This window comes from Xiphophorus maculatus, chromosome 4 (assembly GCF_002775205.1).
Source record: "Xiphophorus maculatus strain JP 163 A chromosome 4, X_maculatus-5.0-male, whole genome shotgun sequence".
NCBI classification, from domain to species: Eukaryota; Metazoa; Chordata; class Actinopteri; order Cyprinodontiformes; family Poeciliidae; genus Xiphophorus; species Xiphophorus maculatus.
In genome coordinates, this window is record NC_036446.1 from 32,029,936 (window position 1) to 32,051,743 (window position 21,808).

Here is a 21,808-nt window from a genome sequence, read left to right on the forward strand (position 1 = left end):
TATTTTTCTTTTCTCCTTTAGACTTTAGTATCTATAGGTTGATGTTCTGGGGAACAAACTGCAGTTGGAACAGATGTAGTTCCTCTCAGGAGCTGATGTAGCATCAAGTTTAGCATATTATCCTCCTTTAGATTCTCATATCGATCAGCTCTAATTGTGTGACAAACACTCCCTTCAAGTTCAGCTTCTGTGAGACATTTTCTCTCCTTTTGCATCAGATTGCAGTTATCCGAACCTGACACTGCATCGCAAACACAGCAGGATCAGAAATGACAAAGAGAAAATGGAGGAAGGACGCTCTCTGTCAACAAGTCTTAAAAAATACAGGGCTCCACTGGGATTGCTAGGTAACAGGCGGGGCTTTGCTGGGTTTGCTAGGTAAATGGCTGGGCTTTGCTGGGTTTGCTAGGTAAATGGCTGGGCTTTGCTGGGGTTGCTAGGTAACAGGCTGGGCTCTGCTGGGATTGCTAGGTAAGCAACCATAGGCAGTGCCTGGTGATTTGTGACATTACATTCAGGAGAGTTTTCAAACGACTCATTTTCCAGACACCAAAAAATTAACCAATTGCCAAAAAACCGGCTAGTGTTTTTTAAGTGCTTGGCTTTTTTTTAAAAGAAGCAGTAGAAACTCAAATGGAAGAACAAAAACATAAAAACTATGAATTTTGCATCATAGGTCTCCTTTAACACTGAAATTCTTGGAGTCAGATTTTACAGAGTGTCTCTTCCATCTGAGCTGTGGCTCTCCAGCAGCTCCCCCAAAGTTATGGTGACCACCTTGACTGCTTCTCTGACCGATGCTGTCCTCAGCTGGGACACCTCCGAGAGATCTGTGATCTGTAATGTAATTTTAAAAAGATGGTTTGCACAGGATTTTATTTAGGAGCACTAGAATAGAGGGGGTTGAATAGATAGGCATGTCCCACTTTTCATATTTCTATCTGTTAAATAATAAAAAACAAAACACTTAGACTACATCCTATTGGTCATTCACATAAAATCTCAACATTACATAGTGTGTGTGTTTTTTTTTTAAGTTGATGGGTTAAATACTTTTAATATAATATGATTTTGGCTTTTCTTTGTCACAGACATAAAGACAACCTTATAGTGCTATGTTGCCATAATAATTAGCATTTTAAACATGTTTTAAATGTGAAATAAAACATTTACATATTAAACACCTTAAGCTGTGTATATTTTTTAAAATCTAGTTTCAGGTAACCTCTAGTAGTAATGCGTTTACAGTGAATCAACTGGCAACCCCAGAAATGCATAAACACACACACACACACGCACACACACACCCAGAGGCATTATTCAGCCTGCCTGCAGTAAAATGGGAGAAGCAAAGTGTGACACCATAAGGCTTGTAATATGATCCAATATCTTGTTTCAAAGAGCCCAATATTTGGTCATTAAAAGTATTTTACGATTCTTATAATGGAAGCCGAGCACATTGTGTTCCTCTCTCCCTCTCCAGCTCATCTCATTCTCTCTGTGCTGCTGATGAAAATCTCTTCCAGCCTCTGCTTCCCTCCTGTTGCTACCTCCCCCCGTCAACCCGCCCCCTGTCCGTACTCTTACTAAATGTCCGACAATCATTCAAGTGATTGTTTTCTTCCCTTCTGGCAGAAGCGGCCTCGCTGGCTCTGCTCGCCATGTTAATTTGTCTGTAACTCACCCCAGAATACAGTGTGTGTCCGCGAGATTTAAGGCGGCCATTAGGATGTGAGCGGGCCAGTCGATATGACGCTCCGGCTCTTCCTATTAAAACCCATAAATACAAAACGCTCTTCTGAATCAGAGGATGTATTTACTGGACTCCTAAAGAGAAATGCTGCTTTTAACAAACATGCATCTGTTATGAGCTTCATCATTTTTTTTTCAGCCATCAATTCAGCTATTTTGAGAAATGATATTTGTCTGACATGGACAGATTTAGTTTAATCTTATTTCTTGGTGTGTTCAACTCGTACTGATCATCTTGTCTTTTATTTTTGTTATTTAGACTTCTGTTCTACGCTTCTCGCCCCTTCATGTCTGCCATGATGTTCTGACCTGTATCTTCATGTAACAAACTATTTTTTACCTCAGTCTTTTTGCTTGCTTCCCTCTGGCAAACATACTGTAGTGTTAGCCTGCTTTAAAAAATACTCCCACTCATTACAAGTTTTTTATTTCTTTCATTGTTTGATTTGTTTTCTTTTGTTCTTTGTCAATTTGCTCCATTTTTTGTTGTTGTTGCTGTTGCTGTGGGGTTATGTTGCTTCCTCCGTCCGTCTCTTATAACCCTGAATATTTGCTTCTGCATAATAAACTGAACGATAGAAAATATATACTGAGCACATGAAGAGAGAGCCAGTTAACTAGAAGTAGGAAGAACAACATTTCACCATAAACCTGCCATGATAAGTGGGTGTTTGAACTTTGGGCATCATCTGGGTTTCTGTTTAGATCATTTTCTTATCACTGGGTCAAATGGTTCTCCTTTGAGTTATTTATGCATTTATTATCACTAATACAGTTGGTATTGTTTCTGTATGCTAGTATTTCTCTTCATTGTCTATGATAGTTTGAGGATTTTTTCCCTTTAGATTCTGTGGTCTTCCATTCCTGTAGTTTTCCTTGCTCTGCTTCTCAGCACAGCTGTTATCCATCACCTTATTCTCCTCTCCTCAGCTGCTCCGACTTCACTCTGACCAGCTCCTCTGGTTCTCCTGTCATTTCACTAGCGCTTTGGTTTCATTGATCTCCACAATCTCTTTCCGTGTTTCTTCATGTCAGTCTGTTATTTACTCCATTATATCCCGTTGTTACATACAAGTTTTCTTACTTTTTCATGAATTGTGTATTTTATGAGGATCTCCAGCTCTTCACTCAAACATCGTCATCTCACATGTGACAACCAGGTAGCCCGCACAGGACGTTTGACACAGAAAAAGCTAGTTCTAGTATTTTTTAATCCACAGTCTGTTGAAATAAAACTCATTTAGAGCCACAAATGTTACGTGACCTTTTGGAAATAAGAGATAAATGTTTCTGCTAAGTCTGTTGTTGTCATTTTTAAACTGTCACTTTTTTACTTCTATTTTTAGGTTTTGGCATGAAGAACAACATGAAACTTTGTAAAAAAAAAAATAATAATAAAAGAATAATGATAAAAGGATCAATATATTTTCTTTGGTTGGATGTTGATATTTGTGGGGAAAATAAAGACAAAAACTAAACCTACAAATCATCTTATTGAGGATATTCAATGCATTTATTCCAAGACAAAGAGGAATAAATTTAGAAAATCTGCAATTTTTTATTAGATCCACATTTAAAAACATTAGTTGGTTTTTATTGTTTTTTTAAGGGTTTAGGAGCCATCATGGAAGGAAAGAGCCACTGCAGACTCCTGAACTAGACAAACAATACTTGGTAAGATTCTGTTTTGCAGCATAATATGCAAAACATATTATGCATATGAATTTCTTATCAATAAGGCCCCAAAAATATCTATTTACTGAGAAAAAACAAGAATATGTTCCTGCTGTACAGTATTTCAATGTCTTTCTCGCACTTTGCTGTTTGTCTTGTATTTGTTTTGTGCTGATCCTGATTTCATTCTAAGTTTATCTTCCAACTTTCCCCTCCGTCTATTTGGCCCCTCCTGGCTATTTTCATGAGAAGTGACAGCTGCCTGCTGAACCCCCAGGAAACATCCTCTGCCTTGCCATTAAGTGACGATATGCGCTGGCCTTGTTAGCCCCTTTTGGCCCTGATCCAGACTCACACACACACAGAGTCAAATTCACAGTAATAATCACATATTTATGTACATGAAATCCAACTTGATTGCCTACAGAAATGGTCTAGTTTTTGATCGTCCACATGCATCTCAGCACAGACCCTTCTTAACGAGCTGAAAAGAAACATGCACTGACATGAAAGATGATACCCACCAAACACACATACACACACACACACGCCATTAAAGATGGAAAACACTCCTATGTATTTATGCAACGCTGCTTTAAACTCAGAGAAGACCATCGACTTCTCCACGCTCTCCAGGCCTTAACCCACACTATAGGGACACGTCTCCTAGATTCAAACAGACACATGCTGAATGCTTTGTTCTTGGAATGTCCTGAAACCTTTTCCATGTCCCATTTTCAGCCACTTACCCAGCATGTGTTGCTCTCAACTGAGCCTTTTAGGCCCTATTAGATGTTTATGCCGATGCTAGGCAGAGTAAAGCTGGGATCAGACTCCGGGGCGCCTCTGGCTCTTCCTATATATGTAGCGTAGCAGGCAGGCTGTAGCTGCTCTCTGCCTCTGCCAGCTGCCTTTATTGAACTGGTCGCATTTTTTTTTCTTTTCTTTCTGGTCATCTGTCTCAGTTCATTAGGTCTGAGTGCACTCCACCGCACGGCCGGAGTAGAGTGGTTGAACGTGTTTTGTTGGAATGTTTTTTGTTTTTTCCTGAAAATCACTGTTTTTGGGTTCAGTGTCCAAACTATCCTGTTGAGAGATGAGAGTTTCTGCACCGGTTCTTCAGGTAGCTGCTGCTGGCGTTTGTTCTTGGATAATTAGGTCATGTTGAGAGATTACAAAGATGGGAGGGAAACACAGAGTTTGTTAAACCTGAAAGTTTCAGTCCTGTTTGAGAATGCTCCAGGTCTCAGATCTGAATAGAAGGAGAGGCGGTTTTAAAGTGTGGCAGGTGCACTGCAAAAAACACAAAATCTTATCAAATATTGTTAGTAAGCTTCGAGAAATAGAAGCTTATTTTAAGTCAATAGTTCCCTAATATTGATGAAAAATTCTAGATCCACCGGCAGATTATTTTTGTGAGGATTTGAGTTTTTCTGTGTGTTTATTTTAGGTTTCTGTGTCTATTGAGTCTCCCTGTTGTCCTGTCTTCCCCTTGATTGTTCCCAGGTGTGTCTCATTCCCTGATTACCTTGTGTATATTTAATTCCACCTGCATTCCTTGTTCCTGGTTGGGTCCTTGTCTTATCTGTCTTGCTGTCAAGCTGTCTTGTCTGGACTGTTGTCAGATGCCTTTTGGTTGCCAGTTGCTACCAGTTTTGAGCTTTAGCTTTCTGCTCATTCTGTGCTGCCTGGATTTGTGGACTTTGTATTTCTGACATCAATTCTTCATTAAATTATCTCCTTCACATCAACCTGGACCCTCTGCGTCTGCCTCACCACCTCTCCACCGCAAATCCTGACAATTTTCTTTATAACAAGACATATTTCCCTTGTTAAAATGGAAAAGTCTGCCAGTGGAATTAGATTTTTTTTTATATTCAGGAATTATTTACTGAAAACAAACACCTACATCTTGGTGAAATATTGCTTATATGTTGGTTTTGTCTTATTTCAGGTTTACGGTGATATTTGCACTAGAAACTGGACAAGTGCTTGGTAGGATTTTGTGTTGTTACAGTGTGCATACTTTCTTGCAGATCCACTATCGGAATGAAGCCTGAGAGCCAGTTCAGTCATGACTCTTTGCTGTTGAAGCTGTGATTCTCTTTGTCTGCAGAGATATTTAAACTCACAGACTTTGATGGCACTTTGGATGCCATCAAAGTAAGCACTGACTGGCCGAACGTGATTGCGATGCTTTTAAGACCGGACAGAGCAGATGATGTTGTATAAAATATCTGTAACGTTGGCATCATAGTCAGCAGGAATTGTGCTTTCACTGCAAAACATGAGATCACAAACTGGTTGGCTTTAGATTTAAGACCTAAAATCATACCTGCCTTTGAATGCTGTTCACAACAGGACCACGTTGAAAAGGAGAGAACAGACCACTGTCAGTGCACTAATGTCTTACACGGGGGCGACTGTGGCTCTTTGGTAGAGTAGTCGTCTTGCGATCGGAAGGTTGTAGGTTCAATTCCAGCTTCCTCCTGGCAAGGCACTTAACCCCAAATTGCCTACCGATCTGCATATCATCTGCGTATCGGTGTATAAATGTGTGTGTGTTTGTGAGTGCGATTGGGTGAATGTGACTCTAGTGTAAAGCGCTTTGAGTGGTCAATATGACTGGAAAAGTGCTACATAAGTTCAGTCCATTTTCCATTTACCACTTAAACTATCAATGGAGATTTGTACTAAAATAGAAAAATAATAATAGTGGTGCTGACGTTAGCATTGGGGACGTCTGTGGTGCTGCTACATGTTTAGCATTGAGATGCTAAATCAGCCTTGAGTAGCTTCGCTGATAGGCACAGCATGAACACAACAATAGTCTTTTCCAGCATCTCAGATCAGTGAATTCTCAGTGGCAGCTCTTTTGTCCATTGCTTGTGGTTGTCATTGTGTGTCAGATTTACGGACGTACCGGAAACACGGAAATTTGAAGATTCCATCTGAAGACTTTTGTATGTAAAATCAACATGCTCTTAGTTGCGTTAAAATCTTTGTAATTAATTCATATAAATTATCATGTTAAAGTCCTGACCCTAATTTGTAGGTGATACATTTTATGTTATTTATTATATGCAGGGAAAGGGCTGAGTGCTGTTACCTTTCTTTAACCTCCTGAGACCCTGCATCCTCATATGAGGACATTACATTTTTGTAAACACAGATGTAAATAATAACATTGATTGAATGGTCTTATCGTCACACAGATAGACCCAATGTCCTCATCTGAGGACATTGGGTTTTGAGATAACCACTTATTGTAGAAAGCTAAAATTTAATTTTTAGGCTAATTGGGTCCTGACAAGGAGAAAATGTATATGCAAAAACAGACCCATTGTCCTCATATGAGGGCATTGGTTTTGACATAGTTCAAGAGCACATAGAAAGCTAAAATTTAATTTCAACTAAAGTTAGGTCATACTAATCCCAAATAGTAAGGAGACATAAAAAATGCACATCACACAAAAGCCCGGGTCTCAGGAGGTTAAAGAGAAAACTCAAACTAAATCCCCAGTGAGCCCGTTCTGTGTGAACTCGGTGCTCTCTACGGTTGTTCAAAAACATGCATGTTGAGTTGCATGTCTCAGGTCTCTGTTGGATCTCACTTGTTTGTGGAAAATCTTGATCCCAGTGCTACTTCAGCAATGTTCAAGTTGTTGCTTTATTGAATTTTAATGTATTGTTAATGGCGCAGCATGGATAGTTCAGTGTTTTTGTTGGGGATTTCAGGGACTTTGTGGATGAACAATTTTCTTATAAATGAAAGGAAAAAAAATAGCACTTTAAGAATATTTCAAGTATTCTCCTTTGGGGCCGTCGATACACAATGAAAACACTGAGAACCAGCAGCTCAAAAATGTTATTTTTGTATGAATCTATAAAAGACTCAACCAAACATTCATGGTTGATTTCACTGCCTTACGTTTTAACTTGAATCTACATCTTTGTGAATATGTTGCAACATTTGTAAACCTTCAACTAGTCTTGTTGCCTGGCTTGATAGTAAAGCTGTAATAATTGTTGTGGTTGTGTATCCAATGCTACATTTGATATTTGCCAAAGGAAGCATTTATTTTATCGCACAGTAACAATAACAACCAGGGTTGGGTTAGATGTAGCTGTGAAATATTGAAAGGATTGTGTCCTCTATTATCTAGCCTATAACTTTCTGTGCATTTTTTGTTATGACAAAACTATCAAAATAGCAATTTAATTCTCACAGAAACTTTTTCTTTCTTCTGTTTTTAGTCAAAATAATCAGTACATTCATATAGATGGAAACTGTCTTTAATTTGGATTCTTACAGTTCCCTGCATCAACTCTTTTTTCTCTTCCTGGATTCTTTCGCATTTACTCTCCATAAGCCTCAACACAGCATCATGTTGCCACTACCGCACTTAACGGGGGATACTGGGAAGTTTTAATTTTCCCAAACACAAACAGATTTCAGATTTAGGCCAAAAATGTCCATTTTGTTCCCATTCGACCTGCTCACCTTCTCCCACATGTTTGCTGCTTGTAGCAGACTGTGAGTTTGGCTTTTTGTAGCAGTCTTTCAGTAATGGTTTTCTTCTTGTCACTCCTCTACAGACACCAGTTTTATGTAGTGCATCAATGACAGTGTTTTTGTTGACAGAATCCTCCATTTGAGCTTTGACTCTCAGTGACCCCCGTTTGCAAATGTTGCTCTAATTAAAAGTTTGCATAGCAGAGATGTTCAATTTGACAACACACGGACCGACTAACACCATGTAATGCTTAACAACAAGCATTACATGGGCAGCCTTTCATAGTCTTCCATAAGGAAACCACTCAAGGTGTTTGCAAAGCATCCCAAGCTCCCCGTGCATCAATTCCTCAGAGCATCTGTGGGAAGTGTCAGAAAAACAACTGCAGTCCACGGAGAACTCTCTCTCTACAACCCACTTTACCCAGAGGATCGTCTGTCATCTTCCTGCTGTCACTGGGCTGTTCTGAGTTGTGGATAATCAGTACAGGTAGCTTTGAAATGTCTGGCTCTGCAGTTAGTGTGTCCACTCTGAACACAGTGAAGCTGCTGATGTCTCTGCATTGTTGTGCTTTTATTTTACCAGCACTGACTAACAGTTCACTTTTACTCTTAATACAGAGCGAGAGCGAAGAACCGTGAAAAAAAGGTTGCTTCTGTAGATTTTCCATAAACAAAAATCTGATTTTATCATCAAACAAAATGAATCTGTCTTAATAAAGTCACACTGCATAACCACATCTTTGGTTCAGTTTTTGCCAGTTTCATGACAAAACTGAGTGATGGAAGCAATAAAACAGAATCTGTATGACAACATGAAGTAGGCTCAAAGATATCGCAAAGTAATATAGCTTCACTAATTAACAGATAGTCTTCAATCAATGTAGATGGTGTACAAAAATAAAAAACAAAACAATAATAATAGCAAATAAATTTGCTTAATGGAAACACACCAATTTCAAAAAAGCTCTTTTTTCAATAAAAAGTTTTGGCGCTAGGATTCCGCATCACGAGTCACATGATCAACAACTGAATGTTGCCCGCTGGCACAAACCACAAAGAAGACAACAGGAAGTAGTTGAAGGATGATTGAGTTGCGGGTTTTTTAATGACTTGTTGCATGAACAAATTTATTTTTGTGTGATTTTAATTTTGTTTCTTATTTAATGGAAACACTGCAATTGTGAAATTGTTTTTTTTTTTTTTTCTTTTACATTAACGGAATCCCATTTATCAGTTTGGAAATGGCTACAAAAAGAAAACTAATTTGAATTTTTTTGGAGTGTCCTAGTCAAACTCTGGAGTTGAATTGTATTGTACTGCTAAGGCCTGACTTTAACCAGGTCACTGGTGGACTAAAACAATCCAATTTGGGTTTTTAAAGGCAGATATTTTGAATTACATTTAAATGTTTGCATTGCTGTGGATTTCTTTTCACACACTCCCTCCATCCTTCCTACAGTCATCTTGGCTTCTACTTTTATGAGCAGCAGAATTGAAGGTTTTATGCAGGTTTATTTCTTTCTCCCCAAATACATCTAAATCCCTGTAGTTGCAAATCAGATAAAGTGTTGCTTTTATCAAATGTAGGTTTTAAACAGGCAGTTCAATGTCAGCAGCTGACAGAAAACTCAGTCAGATGCCTTGAAGTGGACTTCCTGCTGAGCAAATGTTGAGTTTTCTGTGACCCGGATTTGGCAGCATGCGCTATAAGCTACCACTTAGGACCCAACGCTTAGCTAAAACTTTACAGCAAAGAAAGCGTAGTATGGGGTGAAGCATAGGGCAAGACTGTACGTTAACTTTTCCTCCTCTGAGGAGAAAAACAGGAAAAGGAGTTACAGTTAAACATGGATCTGTTGTTTTTAGTGTATATTGAATTAGACTTAGGAATAACACAAAAGAAACTATTTCAGTGTGACATGTTTTGATAAATGAATCTGCAGATTTTTTAAATAAAAGGTTTTACAAAGGACATTGTAAAAGAAAAGGCTTTTTATTTTATTTTTTCATTTATCCAAGGTCATGTAGCTAAGTCGCTGCAACTTTCTTGATTGAAGCTAAAAATGCCTCTTATTGTTGTGATACTCGCTGATCTCTGGTTTAATCAAACTCTGCTTATGAAAGAATTTGTTTATAGTTACAAAAAGTAGTTAAGAAAAGAATAAATGACAATATCTGGATAGAAAATTTAAATATGGAGCCATGATACAATTTCCCTCTCCCGTTTTGTTAGTTGACTGGTTATTAGAGACATTAAAATGAACTGATTGATGATGATTCACAGACAGTTTCATGAAATTGTTTTTCGTTTGGGAGGAGATCTGCATCCCAACACAGAGATAGTTTTTGTAGGAACCCATCTGTGTAGGAGTTAATTTCAAAATGGATCACACAGATCAACTATAATTTCATAACATATAGTAGATTTTGACTTAGCAAACTTATTTCACTTTTACAAATGTTATTTAAATGGGCGGTATTTTGCAATATAAACTTTTTTTGAGCTTTACATCATGAAAAAACACAATTTTGTAATTGCGATGATTCCATTAAATAAGAAAAGAGATTTAAATCACCTACAAAACAAGTTTGTTCATTAATTGGGTCAATAAAAAACACTCCGTGCCACGATGCTCCAACTACTTCCTGTTTTCGACCCGTGGGTTGGATCAGAGGCAATTATTGCACAGTTATATGGTCAATGGAAACGCAGTTGGCGTTTCCAATTTTCAGATGAATTGTTCCCAAACCTGATCAGCTACCTTGAGGTGTTAACCAAAGCTGTTCATCTACATGGATTCATTCACTGGGGAGCCAATCATTCACAAACATTACCTGGACAGAAACTCAAACAGAATGTATTTCTAAAATAACTTTAAAGATTGAGTGAATAAAATACTTGTATTTTTATTTAGTATGGTTCTCTCCTTAGAAACCACTTGATTAATCAGTGTCTGTCTTTGGTTGCCATGTTTCACGCATGTTGCAGTTGCAGTTGCAGTGATTTAGACGCACAAAACTAGGATAAAAAAACAATGATCGTTTTGGGACTTTAATCTGTCACATCAGTCCCCCTGGTCTGCTAGGCAAAGATAGAAGGATGAATAGCACACATAAATGCATATCTACAGTAAGCACATATATGATTACAATTTCAGGGTCGGAGCTGCAACAGCAGTCAAATGGGGACATGACAACAGTGGCACCCGCCGCTGTCTCTGAAGATAAGGAGGATGTAATAAGTGTGTCCACACTTTTGGCCCACACACGCGTACACAAACACACACAGACAAGGTAAACAGAGCGCGGAATGATGAGATGCATACAGAGTGGAGGAGAGTCATTCAGAGCACAGAGTGGGATGCAGATGAGACGCCTACAGCAGACTGAAAGAGTCAGTCGGAGGAAGGGAGAAATGGGATGCAGCAGCAGCGCTACAAAGGGAATACCAATCAATTTAACATCGGGCGATCCCAAATAATGACAAACGCTGGAGATAAAAACCGACACAGAGTTATCCTCTGGCATTTGTGGAGAGAACGGTGCTTTCATTTAGCTCTATGCACTTTGTTGGACTCATTTGTTGTTTGCCCTTCACCACAAGCTAACAGAACTTTTCCACATGAGAGGAAGTTTGATTTGAGGTGAAATATTTCAGCGCGGTCAAAAGGTCTTTGCCACTGTACAGATTTCAGATTATCAAGCAAAATCTGAAATTAGACAAAGGTAATGTTAAGGAAAATGATTATTTTGGTGCTTAATGCAGTTAATTTTACGCATGTGTAAAAAGGTTAGGTTGGATACTCTTGTTTTGAATCGGACAGACAGGGGTTAGAATGCAGATCACTAAATGGGGCCTTTTGCTGCCCGGCTAGAACACAGAGTCATAAATTCGCATTCTTGCAGGCAGTCGGGGGAGACCTGCTGGAGGCCAGCATCTGCGATGGTGTGAAACTAATGCAAAATAGAAGATTGAAACCCCTTAACATTTAATTTCTAAGTATTAATACTATGTTTTTACTGAAGATTGTATTATCTCATTTTAAAACTACTAAATGATGAAGGTATCTGAAAACTGTATTATCTGTGACGATTTTAGAAGCAAATGGAAATTGTTTGAATGAAAATGTTTTCTTTACTATTAGAAAATGGCTCAGGAATTATACTTTATTTTGTCCTGTGGATTTTATGTATTATTTTGGCAGAACTCAATCTTTTGGGGGGCTGATTGTGCAAAAGCAAAAAAGGGGTTTGCAAAGATAACATTTCTTGAAGTCTCTTCGAGAACGTTAGGAGAGATAATGGAAGAGACGTCAGATTCCGAGGGTGTCTGCGAAATCTTATCTTAAGACTCTCGGCGCCGGGGACATTCGTACCTGGTATCCTCTAAGATTAACTGGTCCGCCCTTGTCTCTTGACGGAAACCAGACGCCTTTGGAACTTCGTTGTAAAATTAGGAGACTTCTCAAGTTTCCTGAGTCCTTACGGGAGTTTCGAATTGGTTAAAGAGCGGAACGCCTTAATTGAATATATTAAATTGGAGAAACACCCACTGAGTATAAAATTTCATGCAAGCCTCAGAAATTCAGAATGCTACCACTGTTTTGCTTTTGAGCATAAAGCTTTCTCCAAAGACGCGTCTTTGCCCCCCTTGTTTCTTTGTGTTTCTTTTTCTATTTTTTCCTGTTACAGGTAATGAATATATCTCTATATCTCTGCAGCTTTGTTAATTGATTCATGCGTTATTTTGTGTGGAATTAAACTCTGTGATCTGTGACGTCAACGCGCAGTGTCGTGGTTTCACTTCCTCCAGCCGCAGTCCGCCTGCCAGAGATCCGTGGACTTTAAGGAAGAAGGAGCCAAACTTTTTGTCCAAAGTTAATGTTAATTATTCTTCCTTAATAGTAACTTCAAGAAATACAGAAACATACTAAAGACAATTTAGATTATTAAGGCCACATAATGTGCATTATTTATGCACATTATGTTTGTGCATAAATAATCAGACCCTGAACACTTTTCTGCAACGACTATCACAGGATGTTTGTGGAGTCCTTTTCATTCAGATTCATTGGAAGGGTTTTGAGCATCAGCATCCTGTTGGAGGCCCCAACATAGCACCTGAATCAGATTTAAGCAAAGTCTTTGACTAGACCACTTGAAAACCTTCATTCTGCTTTTTTGAACCATTCGAAAGTGGACATTCTATAGGACTGCATGACCTAAGTGTTCCTGGCCTCTGCATGGGTCAGAATGATGGCCAGACATACTCAGTGATTTAGTTTGCTGAAAAATTTGCATTTAAAAAATTTGCAGTAAAATCTGAAAAAAGGGTGAATTTTGCATGAATTTTGTGGGTTTGTGAAAAACTGACAGGACTTATTGATCTAATGTGGAGTCCAGAGGGCCGCATGAAAAGCTACGGCGAGCCAGATTTGGCCCCAGGGCCTTGAGTTTGACACATATGATCTAGTGGAATGAAAAACACTGGAAGGCTCTGGGTTCGTTTGAGGTTGGTCATATTGACTGAAATGTCTGAACTCGATCCCTCCATAAAGACGTGGCAGTGTGCTAACTGCTGCCTCCGCTGTGTTTGGCTGCAGGTTTGATCCGGCTGCGCTCCAGCCCGCCGCCTCGCCTGCAGGGCGTGGAGTATGTCCTTAACGTCACGGCCACAGACGACAACGCCTCGGGCGGGCCACAGGCGCTGGCCTCCACGGCGCAGGTCATAGTGGGAGTGGACGACGTGAACAACAACAAGCCCGTCTTTGAACAGGTACGACGCACCATCACACGTTGGCGTTATCGAGTGCGAGTTTAGCTCGTTCCACTTCCCCAAGTGGTTTGCTTTCAGCTTCCATAGCAGCTCTGCGGTTCTATTTCACTTCTCCTAGACGAATCTAAAACTTTCCTCTCCAAGTATCGTTCTGCTGCCTTTCCATCCCGTGGAAGTGTTCTCCATCATTTCTCTGTATCCATGTCTTTGTCTTCCTATCTCTTCTCCTCATTAGTCCCTATCTCTCTCCTCTACAGGAGCGATTAGCGAGCATGACCCTCATCTCTTTCCTCGCATCTCCATCCTACATCATCTCGGTCTTTTAATTAAGGCTTTAAGGGATGTGGGGGAAATCCCGACCGACCTGCTCTAGAAGAGCTGCCTCTCCACCAGCTTTTTTTTCTTTCTTGCCATGTTTCAATTTTAAATGAGGTGACTTTTCAGCTCCCTGAGGTATCCCAAGCCAAGAATAGGAGGTGTGTGTGTGTGTATGTGTGTGTGTTGCTGCTGAGTAAAGCCTGCTTACTCTCTTGTGGGATGAAAGTGAAACGGGAAGTGTTTCCCTTTCTGCTTCATATCCTGTTAGCCAGGCTACAAGAAGACAAAGGGGGATTCTATGTCTTTTAAGGGATAATGTTGGACCAATGGAAACAAGCTGCAGAAGTCAAAATTAAAAACCAGCCTTACTTTTAAGCTGCTAATGATTCCAAATTCGTTTAGATCGGAGTCGCTTTTGTTGTGTTTTCATCTCTCGCTGAAACGTTACAGCTGAAAACACGGTGAACTGAAACTTCACGCTCAGTTTTCTCTCGGGGGTTTTCTGTTGTGTATTCCACTTCAATCGCTTTTCTCTTCCTCTTTAACCAGAGGCTGATTGAAAAAGACAAACAGTCTCCTGGTACTTGACATTTGCCTCTTCCAAGACAAACTGAAACATTCAAACTATGAGCAAAAATATGAAAGTATGAAAAGGTAAGAAATGTTTTCAATAAGGATGTGATTAAAAGAAAGTTCTGGAATGAAAACGATTCAGTGTAAGGCGGATTGCAAAGGTCTTCTCAAAGAACTTTTCAAATATTTTGTTACATTACAACCAAAAATGTGTTTTGTTGAGATTTCATGTGATAGACTGACTCAAAATGTGTAATTGTGGAAATATCAAAAGTGATGATGGACTGAACAGTGCTGCATGAGAGCTTCAGTCTGTTGATTCAGAAGGAAGACATTTTAGAAAACTAACCCTGCACTGCAAAAAAAATCTTTTTCCATGTGTAACAACGTCTGAAGTGAAATAATCTGCCATTGGAACTAGCACTGTTTTATTAATATTAAGAAATTATTGACTTAAAAGCTTAAAAGCTCCTATATTTTTCTGACAAGTTACTTATCAGTTGGTTTTGTCTTATTTCAACTGTACTGAGATATTTTCACTATAAACTAGACCAAAAATACTTGTTAAGATTTTGTGGTTTTGCAGTGTGCTTTAAATTTCTTCTTTTTCCCGTTTGCTCACCAGTATTCTCTAGCAAACCCTGCTGGCCTTCATGTAACTGTTTCTCTAAAGTCATTAAATGACACACAGGTTTTTTTGCGCCTACAGTATTTATTATTTTCACTTATTTTTTAGATGTATTTTGAAATAGAGAGCATTGTCCACGTCCGATTTTCATTTTTCTTCCCCTCCGGTCGGGCACTACGGTCTTTTTCGTCAAGATGGCGCCGGTGCAGCTGGCTGCCTGCAGACCCAGCTCCCGTCGTGTATGTTGGTCTGTGTATATTTGCTGTAACCGATTAAGGAGCCGTGCTTGAAGAACCCATGGATCATCAGTGTTTTGGACTTTCCACAATGGCTGGATGTGGTTCTGTCGATGTTCTCCGCGTTCTTCTGCTAGTTTTTATACTCTTGGTTATGAGAACCTCGCTGAGCGGAGTAGCGGCATTGTTTGCTCGCGTGAACGGCTGACCTCGCTGTGTGGGCCTCTGCTGCTGCCCGGAGACGGGCCTGTGGTCCCGGAGGAGTTACGGAGGAGACGACGGGGCTGCGGGTCTGGAGTTAAACGGAGGTAGAAGAAGAGACGGCGCAGGCCAGCGGTGAGGTCTTTGGGAAATAGGACAGACGAAATCACGGCGCTGGTTAGGACCCAGAAGGAGTACTGGGAGTGCAGTATCTTCTGCTTCACGGAAACCTGGCTGCACTCGCTTATTCTGGAATACAGCGTGGAGGTCCCTGGATTTTCCTTGGTGCGCGGGGATAGGGACTTTTCCAAGAGTCGGAAGAAGAGGGGCGGCGGGATTGCACTTTATGTGAGTGAGAGGTGGTGTAATCCCGGCCATGTTAACGTGAAGGAACAGATTTGCAGCCCGGACATTGAACTTCTGGCTGTGGGATTGCTGCCGTGTTATTTACCGAGGGAGTTTACGTCCGCCATTTTGATCGCTGTTTACATTCCCCCATCAGCTGATGCAGCGGTGGCCTGTGACGTCATCAGTTCTGACCCAGCCAAACTCCAGACTCAACACCCAGACGTTGTTATTGTGTCTTGTCTCTTGTCTTGTCTTGTCTCTATGCTGGAACTGCGAAGTAATTTCCCTGCTGGGATGAATAAAGTACTTCTATTCTATTCTATTCTATTCTATTCTATTCTATTCTATTCTATTCTATTCTATTCTATATACTACATAAAGTCTTGAGTAAATATAAATTCTTGTTTGTAATGTGGCGAAATGTAGAAAAGAACGTGATACAGTTTGTAGAACACCATAGCTCATCTACTGAAGACGACCCGGGGTTAGACTCTGTGCCCTCTGTCGCTCACAGTCAGCATCTGGACAGACGCCCTGATCTTGTTTGGATTCCAGATCTTTGGACGTGCCGCAGCCTCTCGGGCCTCTGGGCAGCATTCAGTAGACCAAGACGGCAAAAGAAAGAGACAAAAGCACAGAAAGGTGGTGATTCGGAGCATAACAGGTTCTTGTATTTCCCAGTGGCAGTGGCACTGCAGACACACAGCCACTGATTGCATTCATTACTAACCTTTAGCCTCATGGCGTTTGCTCGTCAAATACTAGGAATTTGTAACGCAACATGAATGCTGCAGCTGTGGGGTTACAATGCCCATTATGCCACTTTATGTAATAATACAATTACATTTTCACCAGTTATTACAAAAATGCAGAGATTAGTCTTTTTTAAATTATTTTTTAGAAATGATCATGTTCTAATGCTGCGTTATGTAATAAACAGTAACAAACCACTGTTTATGTTCATCCTGATCAGTATAATTTCTATTAAAGATCATGTTTTCTTTTTTTTTTTGCATTTTTAAGCCTGATTTTTTTACATTATTACATTGCGTTGCTTCATTATTACATAATGAGACATTACAAGGAATAACAGATTGTTAACATGATAGTCATTTTATGACAGCTTCCATTGCAGCGTTTACCCGACGTGGTCAAACGAGAGACATTAATACAAACACAACAATCTGACGTGATGATCTTTTTTGAGGTTGATTTGAGTGAAAATCATCTCCAGGTGGAACAAGGAGGAAAACAATGTAATCTAAGGATGAACAGTGATGCAATCAGGCTGATCCATTTCAGGTTCTTCTCTCGTTTAATGCTACATTTACATCAGAGAATTCAGCTGGCTGTCATGGTAAATATGAGTCTTTGATGGCTGCAAGGTCCCGACCAAGAGATTTAAAGCTAAGGTGGCTGGACGTGATATATTTGGACTGTTTTAAAGATAAAGAAATGATAAATCAGTGACCTTGCAGCAGTACATGTCTGCAGACATGGGAGTTCTGATTTTGTTGGGACCTACAGTTTCCTGTTGGACAGTTATTGAGACGGCAACAATCTCTAACAATTTACATATTTAGCAGCTTGTTGCTTGTTTTTTATTATTATTATTATTATTATTATTATTATTATTATTATTATTATTATTATTATTATTATTATTATTATTATTTTTCAGAGTTTAAAGTTAGTAGTATCAATTCAGTAGTTTACAGGCAGAGACTTGTTCACTGTACCCTGAGTAGACACCGAGCCTGACATTTCACCTGCTTAATGCATCGTGCATCTCATCGCATTTTCTTTTTTTTGTTTGTTTTGGTTTGTTTTCATGTAAACCATTTGCTCCGAATAACCTGTGAACAATTTGTCTCGCATTAACAAGCCGTTTGTGACACACCGCACTCCCCGTGACCCTCTGGGTTAATTGTGTTGGCTGAGTAACTCCATCTAATTCACGAAGTGTTTGCTCCCTGTGAGGAGGGACGAACCAAACGGAACACGAGTGGATCTGAAAACGAGGCGGCGCCAAGGGAAGAACGGGCTGGCTGCCTTCCCTAAAGCGTGCGGGACATCAGTACTTCTGTCAGACACCAAAAAAAAAAAAAATATACGAGTTGAGGACTAAAGAGAAGAATGTGAGAGCTGCACAGTGGGAGATAACAGCAGAAACGTCAGCACTGTTGAAATGAAGAGAATAATACTGTACATGTCTGACAACGTCAGTGATGGATCTGAAGAGGGAAAAAAAAGAAATAAAAAAGATATCAAGTACAACTTCTTCCAGTGAATCCCACTGGAGCAACTACATGTATCTAAAGCTTTAGTTGGTGATTACAGCAGATTGGAGCCGGATCAGATTAGAAAGCCTCTCAAACCGCATTTCTGTGTCACAAAGAACACTAATTCTAATATTAGTTGTATATTAATTAATTCATATTGGCCATCTTTTCTGCAACATGCACTGTAAAATACTACAACATTAGCTGTGTCTGCTCACTTCTACCCTTTAAGTCAAAGAAATCTAGCAAGTTTTAGAATTTGAAATTAAATGTGTTTGTTTGTGAAAGATAAACTGAAGTTGTGTGTTTTTTTTTTATTAAATTTGTAAATCTTTTCTTGTTATGTCGCTGAGTTATTTAAACAAGGTTTTTAAGTTAGCAGTAAAAAGAAAAGGGCAGGAGTGGGAACTATTTTCTACCATTTTCTCGTGTGTGTTATTATAGCACATGCTCATTTTCATGCACATGGGCATCAAATACACATTTAATGCAAGTGTGTAACGCAGTTAGTAGTAAGTATTAATATCAGTTTTTTTTATCTTTCCTGAGACTTTTACTTTTTACTATTATGAGTGTATTTTAATTATAGGTTTTATTGCCAGAATACTACATGTACCAGAAGTACTACAGTATGTAAGAAGTACTACAGTATGTAAGAAGTACTACAGTATGTTAGAAGTACTACAGTATGTTAATCAAATAAAACATGTGTCATAAAGCATTCATTTTCTGGATAACATTTTATTGATAAATCAACTTACTGTTAGTGAATTGTTGTGATCACATGACTGTTTTAAATGACATAATTTTTATCAACATTTCTTTAATGCACCTCTAAAGCCAACCGACGTACCAGCATTGGTAGTTATAACACTGTTTGAGGAAAATAATCTGAAATAATCCAAAAGAACCAACTGTAACAAACCTTTCTCTTTACCAAATAGAAACAATCTCCATGCCAGCATTCTACTTTTATTTTTTATTCCCTCCAGCAAAACACATTTACCATTCCACTAATTTGTACCCTTTCGAAACGTATAACACACACACACATCGTTGTCTTTGCTGTTTTCTCTCTCCTCAGTGTCAGCAGTACAGAGAGAGCACATCGGTTCTGGAGAACCAGCCGGCGGGGTCGTTTGTTCTGCAGGTTCATGCTGTGGATGCAGATGAAGGCTCTAATGGCAGGGTCACGTATGGCTTCATGCACAAAGACTCTACAGTTCCTGCATTCAGTATCCACCCTGATACTGGTACGTAAACTCAACTCACGCTTGAAGTTTGGTGGCGGGATTCGGTCAGCAGATTCATTTGAGATAATTTGGTGCTCTGTCTGATCTGCATTGTCACCCTAATGTTTCCAGGCGTGATCGTGACTGCCAGGAAATTTGATCGTGAGCGTCAGCGGGAGTATGCGGTGACAGTGACTGCCACTGACCAGGCAGCCGACCCTCTGATCGGCATCTGTCAGCTCAACATTCTCATCCTGGACCAGAACGACAACAGCCCAAAGTTTGAGAACCTCCGATATGAGTGTAAGAAGATACTGTGTGTCCCGCTGAGTTTGTGTCCTTTCCTCCCCATGCACACATGAAGGGCCTTGGGCTGCAGGGTGTTCTTCTCTAATTCCATGGCCTCATTGCATCCTGGGCCCTGATTTTATTGGACAACTGGGACACTCCCACTTAAGACATCCTAACCCTCCATCACCCCCTAAATGTATATATTGTTGTATACTGTACATTTGTTGTTTGGCGCTGTGGTTCCTCAGTTCTTTGGGCTTTTTTTCTCTTTCTGCAGGTGTACAAGCAGATTTCTGGTGTGTTTTCTCTAAAGTTTTCTCTAAAATGTAGAATGAATCTATAAAGGGGCTAATTCTTTTAACGGCATTGTGCGTACTTCTGAGCATACTGAAGGAAGAGAAAAATATTCAAACAACTCAGAAGCTTCTATTTTCTCTCAGACTTCCTTCGTGAGGATACGATGATCGGAACTAGTTTCCTGCGGGTGGCGGCCCATGACGATGACTTTGGCAGCAATGCAGCCGTCACGTACACCATGTCTGGTGAGCAGCCGGAGTACCTCAGGGTCAACCCACTGACAGGCTGGGTTTACGTCAACCAGCCCATCTCCCAGGTAAATATGAGCCGAGTTCAGGCTGATATTTAAATCGGTGGAAATCTAACGTACGAGAACAAAAAGCTGTTATCATAAACTAATGCTGTGTTACTTGTACAAAAGCTGTGCAGAGCTAATTTGTGATTACTGAAGACAAATAGCAGTTTAAAAAACAGTTAAGAGTTGTTGAAATGGAAAGTGCTGCTACTCAAACTGGCTTGCTGATGAGACTCAAAAGTTCACTTGCAACAGATTCTCAAGAAGAATGTCTGGATTTACGGTGAAACGTAAGAACTTGTTAGAGGACAGAATTAAACCTTAGTTTGTCACTAATAAAAAAGGATTTTAGTCAACCTGAAGCAAAGAGAGAATGTTTGTATCTTTGCACTTTATTGCTGACGGTGCAGTTCTATCTTCACCAGAGCCCATTGCCCAGAGGAGGCTATCTGATATCTGCCTTCCTTTTTTTCCTTTGCTTCACTACCAACAACAAAGAAAAATCAATTCTGTTTGGAACAAAAACAGAGAAGAAAATTCCATGTAGTGATTTCCATGATCCACATCTCGGACTCTTCCAGGACCGAGGGGACTGAAAATTTGTATCTTCAGCACCTTGAAGCTCCTACTAACAACCCAAGCTTTCTTTTTTTTATTTGCTTTACATAATCAAACACACTAATTCAAAATTAGTTAATTAATTTACTTAATTCAAAATTGCCTAATTCACAGTAATCTGCTATACAGAGCTGCTACAAAGCATGTTGTTAGTCTAACGCACCACACTCTTTACCCTGCAGTTTCTGACATAAAGTCACATCTTCAGCCTTTTGCTTTCTCTTCCTGTCCTTTAGCCTCACTGCCTTTACTCTGTCCACAGAGGACATACATCACCAGGGAGATTGTAGCAACAGACGGAGGAAACAAGAGCAGCTCGGTGGAACTGGCTGTCACCATCACCAATGTGAAGAACCAGCCTCCACAGTGGGAAAAAGACACTTACAGTGTGGTGATACCGGAAAACACAGTTCGGGACACGCCCGTCGTGGTACGTCAGCCTGCAGACGTTGTAGCATGAACTCGTTTGATAACGTCTGTAAAGTTAAAGAAAAAGAAACAAAAACGTAAATCCCAGCTTGTTTGCAAAGAAAGAATTGCATGGAGGGTTTTCATTTGGTGATTCCGACCTGTTTGGTGTTTCTCAGACCAACCACTTGTTTAGTGCAGTTGATTGTTAACAGAACAGTAGCGTGTAACAGAACCAGGTGATCTTAAGTTTCACTGCCGCTTTGAAAACCGTACACACTCAACATCCCATCGACATGTCGTCTCTGGATTATCCCATCTATCCCACTGGACAGATGGATATCATGTACATGCATTGAA

At 39.8% G+C, this 21,808-nt stretch overlaps 1 protein-coding gene across 1 annotated transcript in view; it reads left to right on the forward strand.

Annotated features, from left to right (window-relative positions):
• The window catches only part of LOC102233331 (neural-cadherin-like), a 322,632-nt gene that overhangs the window by 147,344 nt on the left and 153,480 nt on the right, over positions 1-21,808 (forward strand). Inside the window, exons 8-12 of the mRNA XM_023332302.1 lie at positions 13,549-13,721; positions 19,392-19,560; positions 19,672-19,842; positions 20,271-20,443; positions 21,303-21,470. Coding sequence (XP_023188070.1) covers positions 13,549-13,721; positions 19,392-19,560; positions 19,672-19,842; positions 20,271-20,443; positions 21,303-21,470 — 854 coding nt within the window. The remainder of the gene's footprint in view (positions 1-13,548; positions 13,722-19,391; positions 19,561-19,671; positions 19,843-20,270; positions 20,444-21,302; positions 21,471-21,808) is intronic.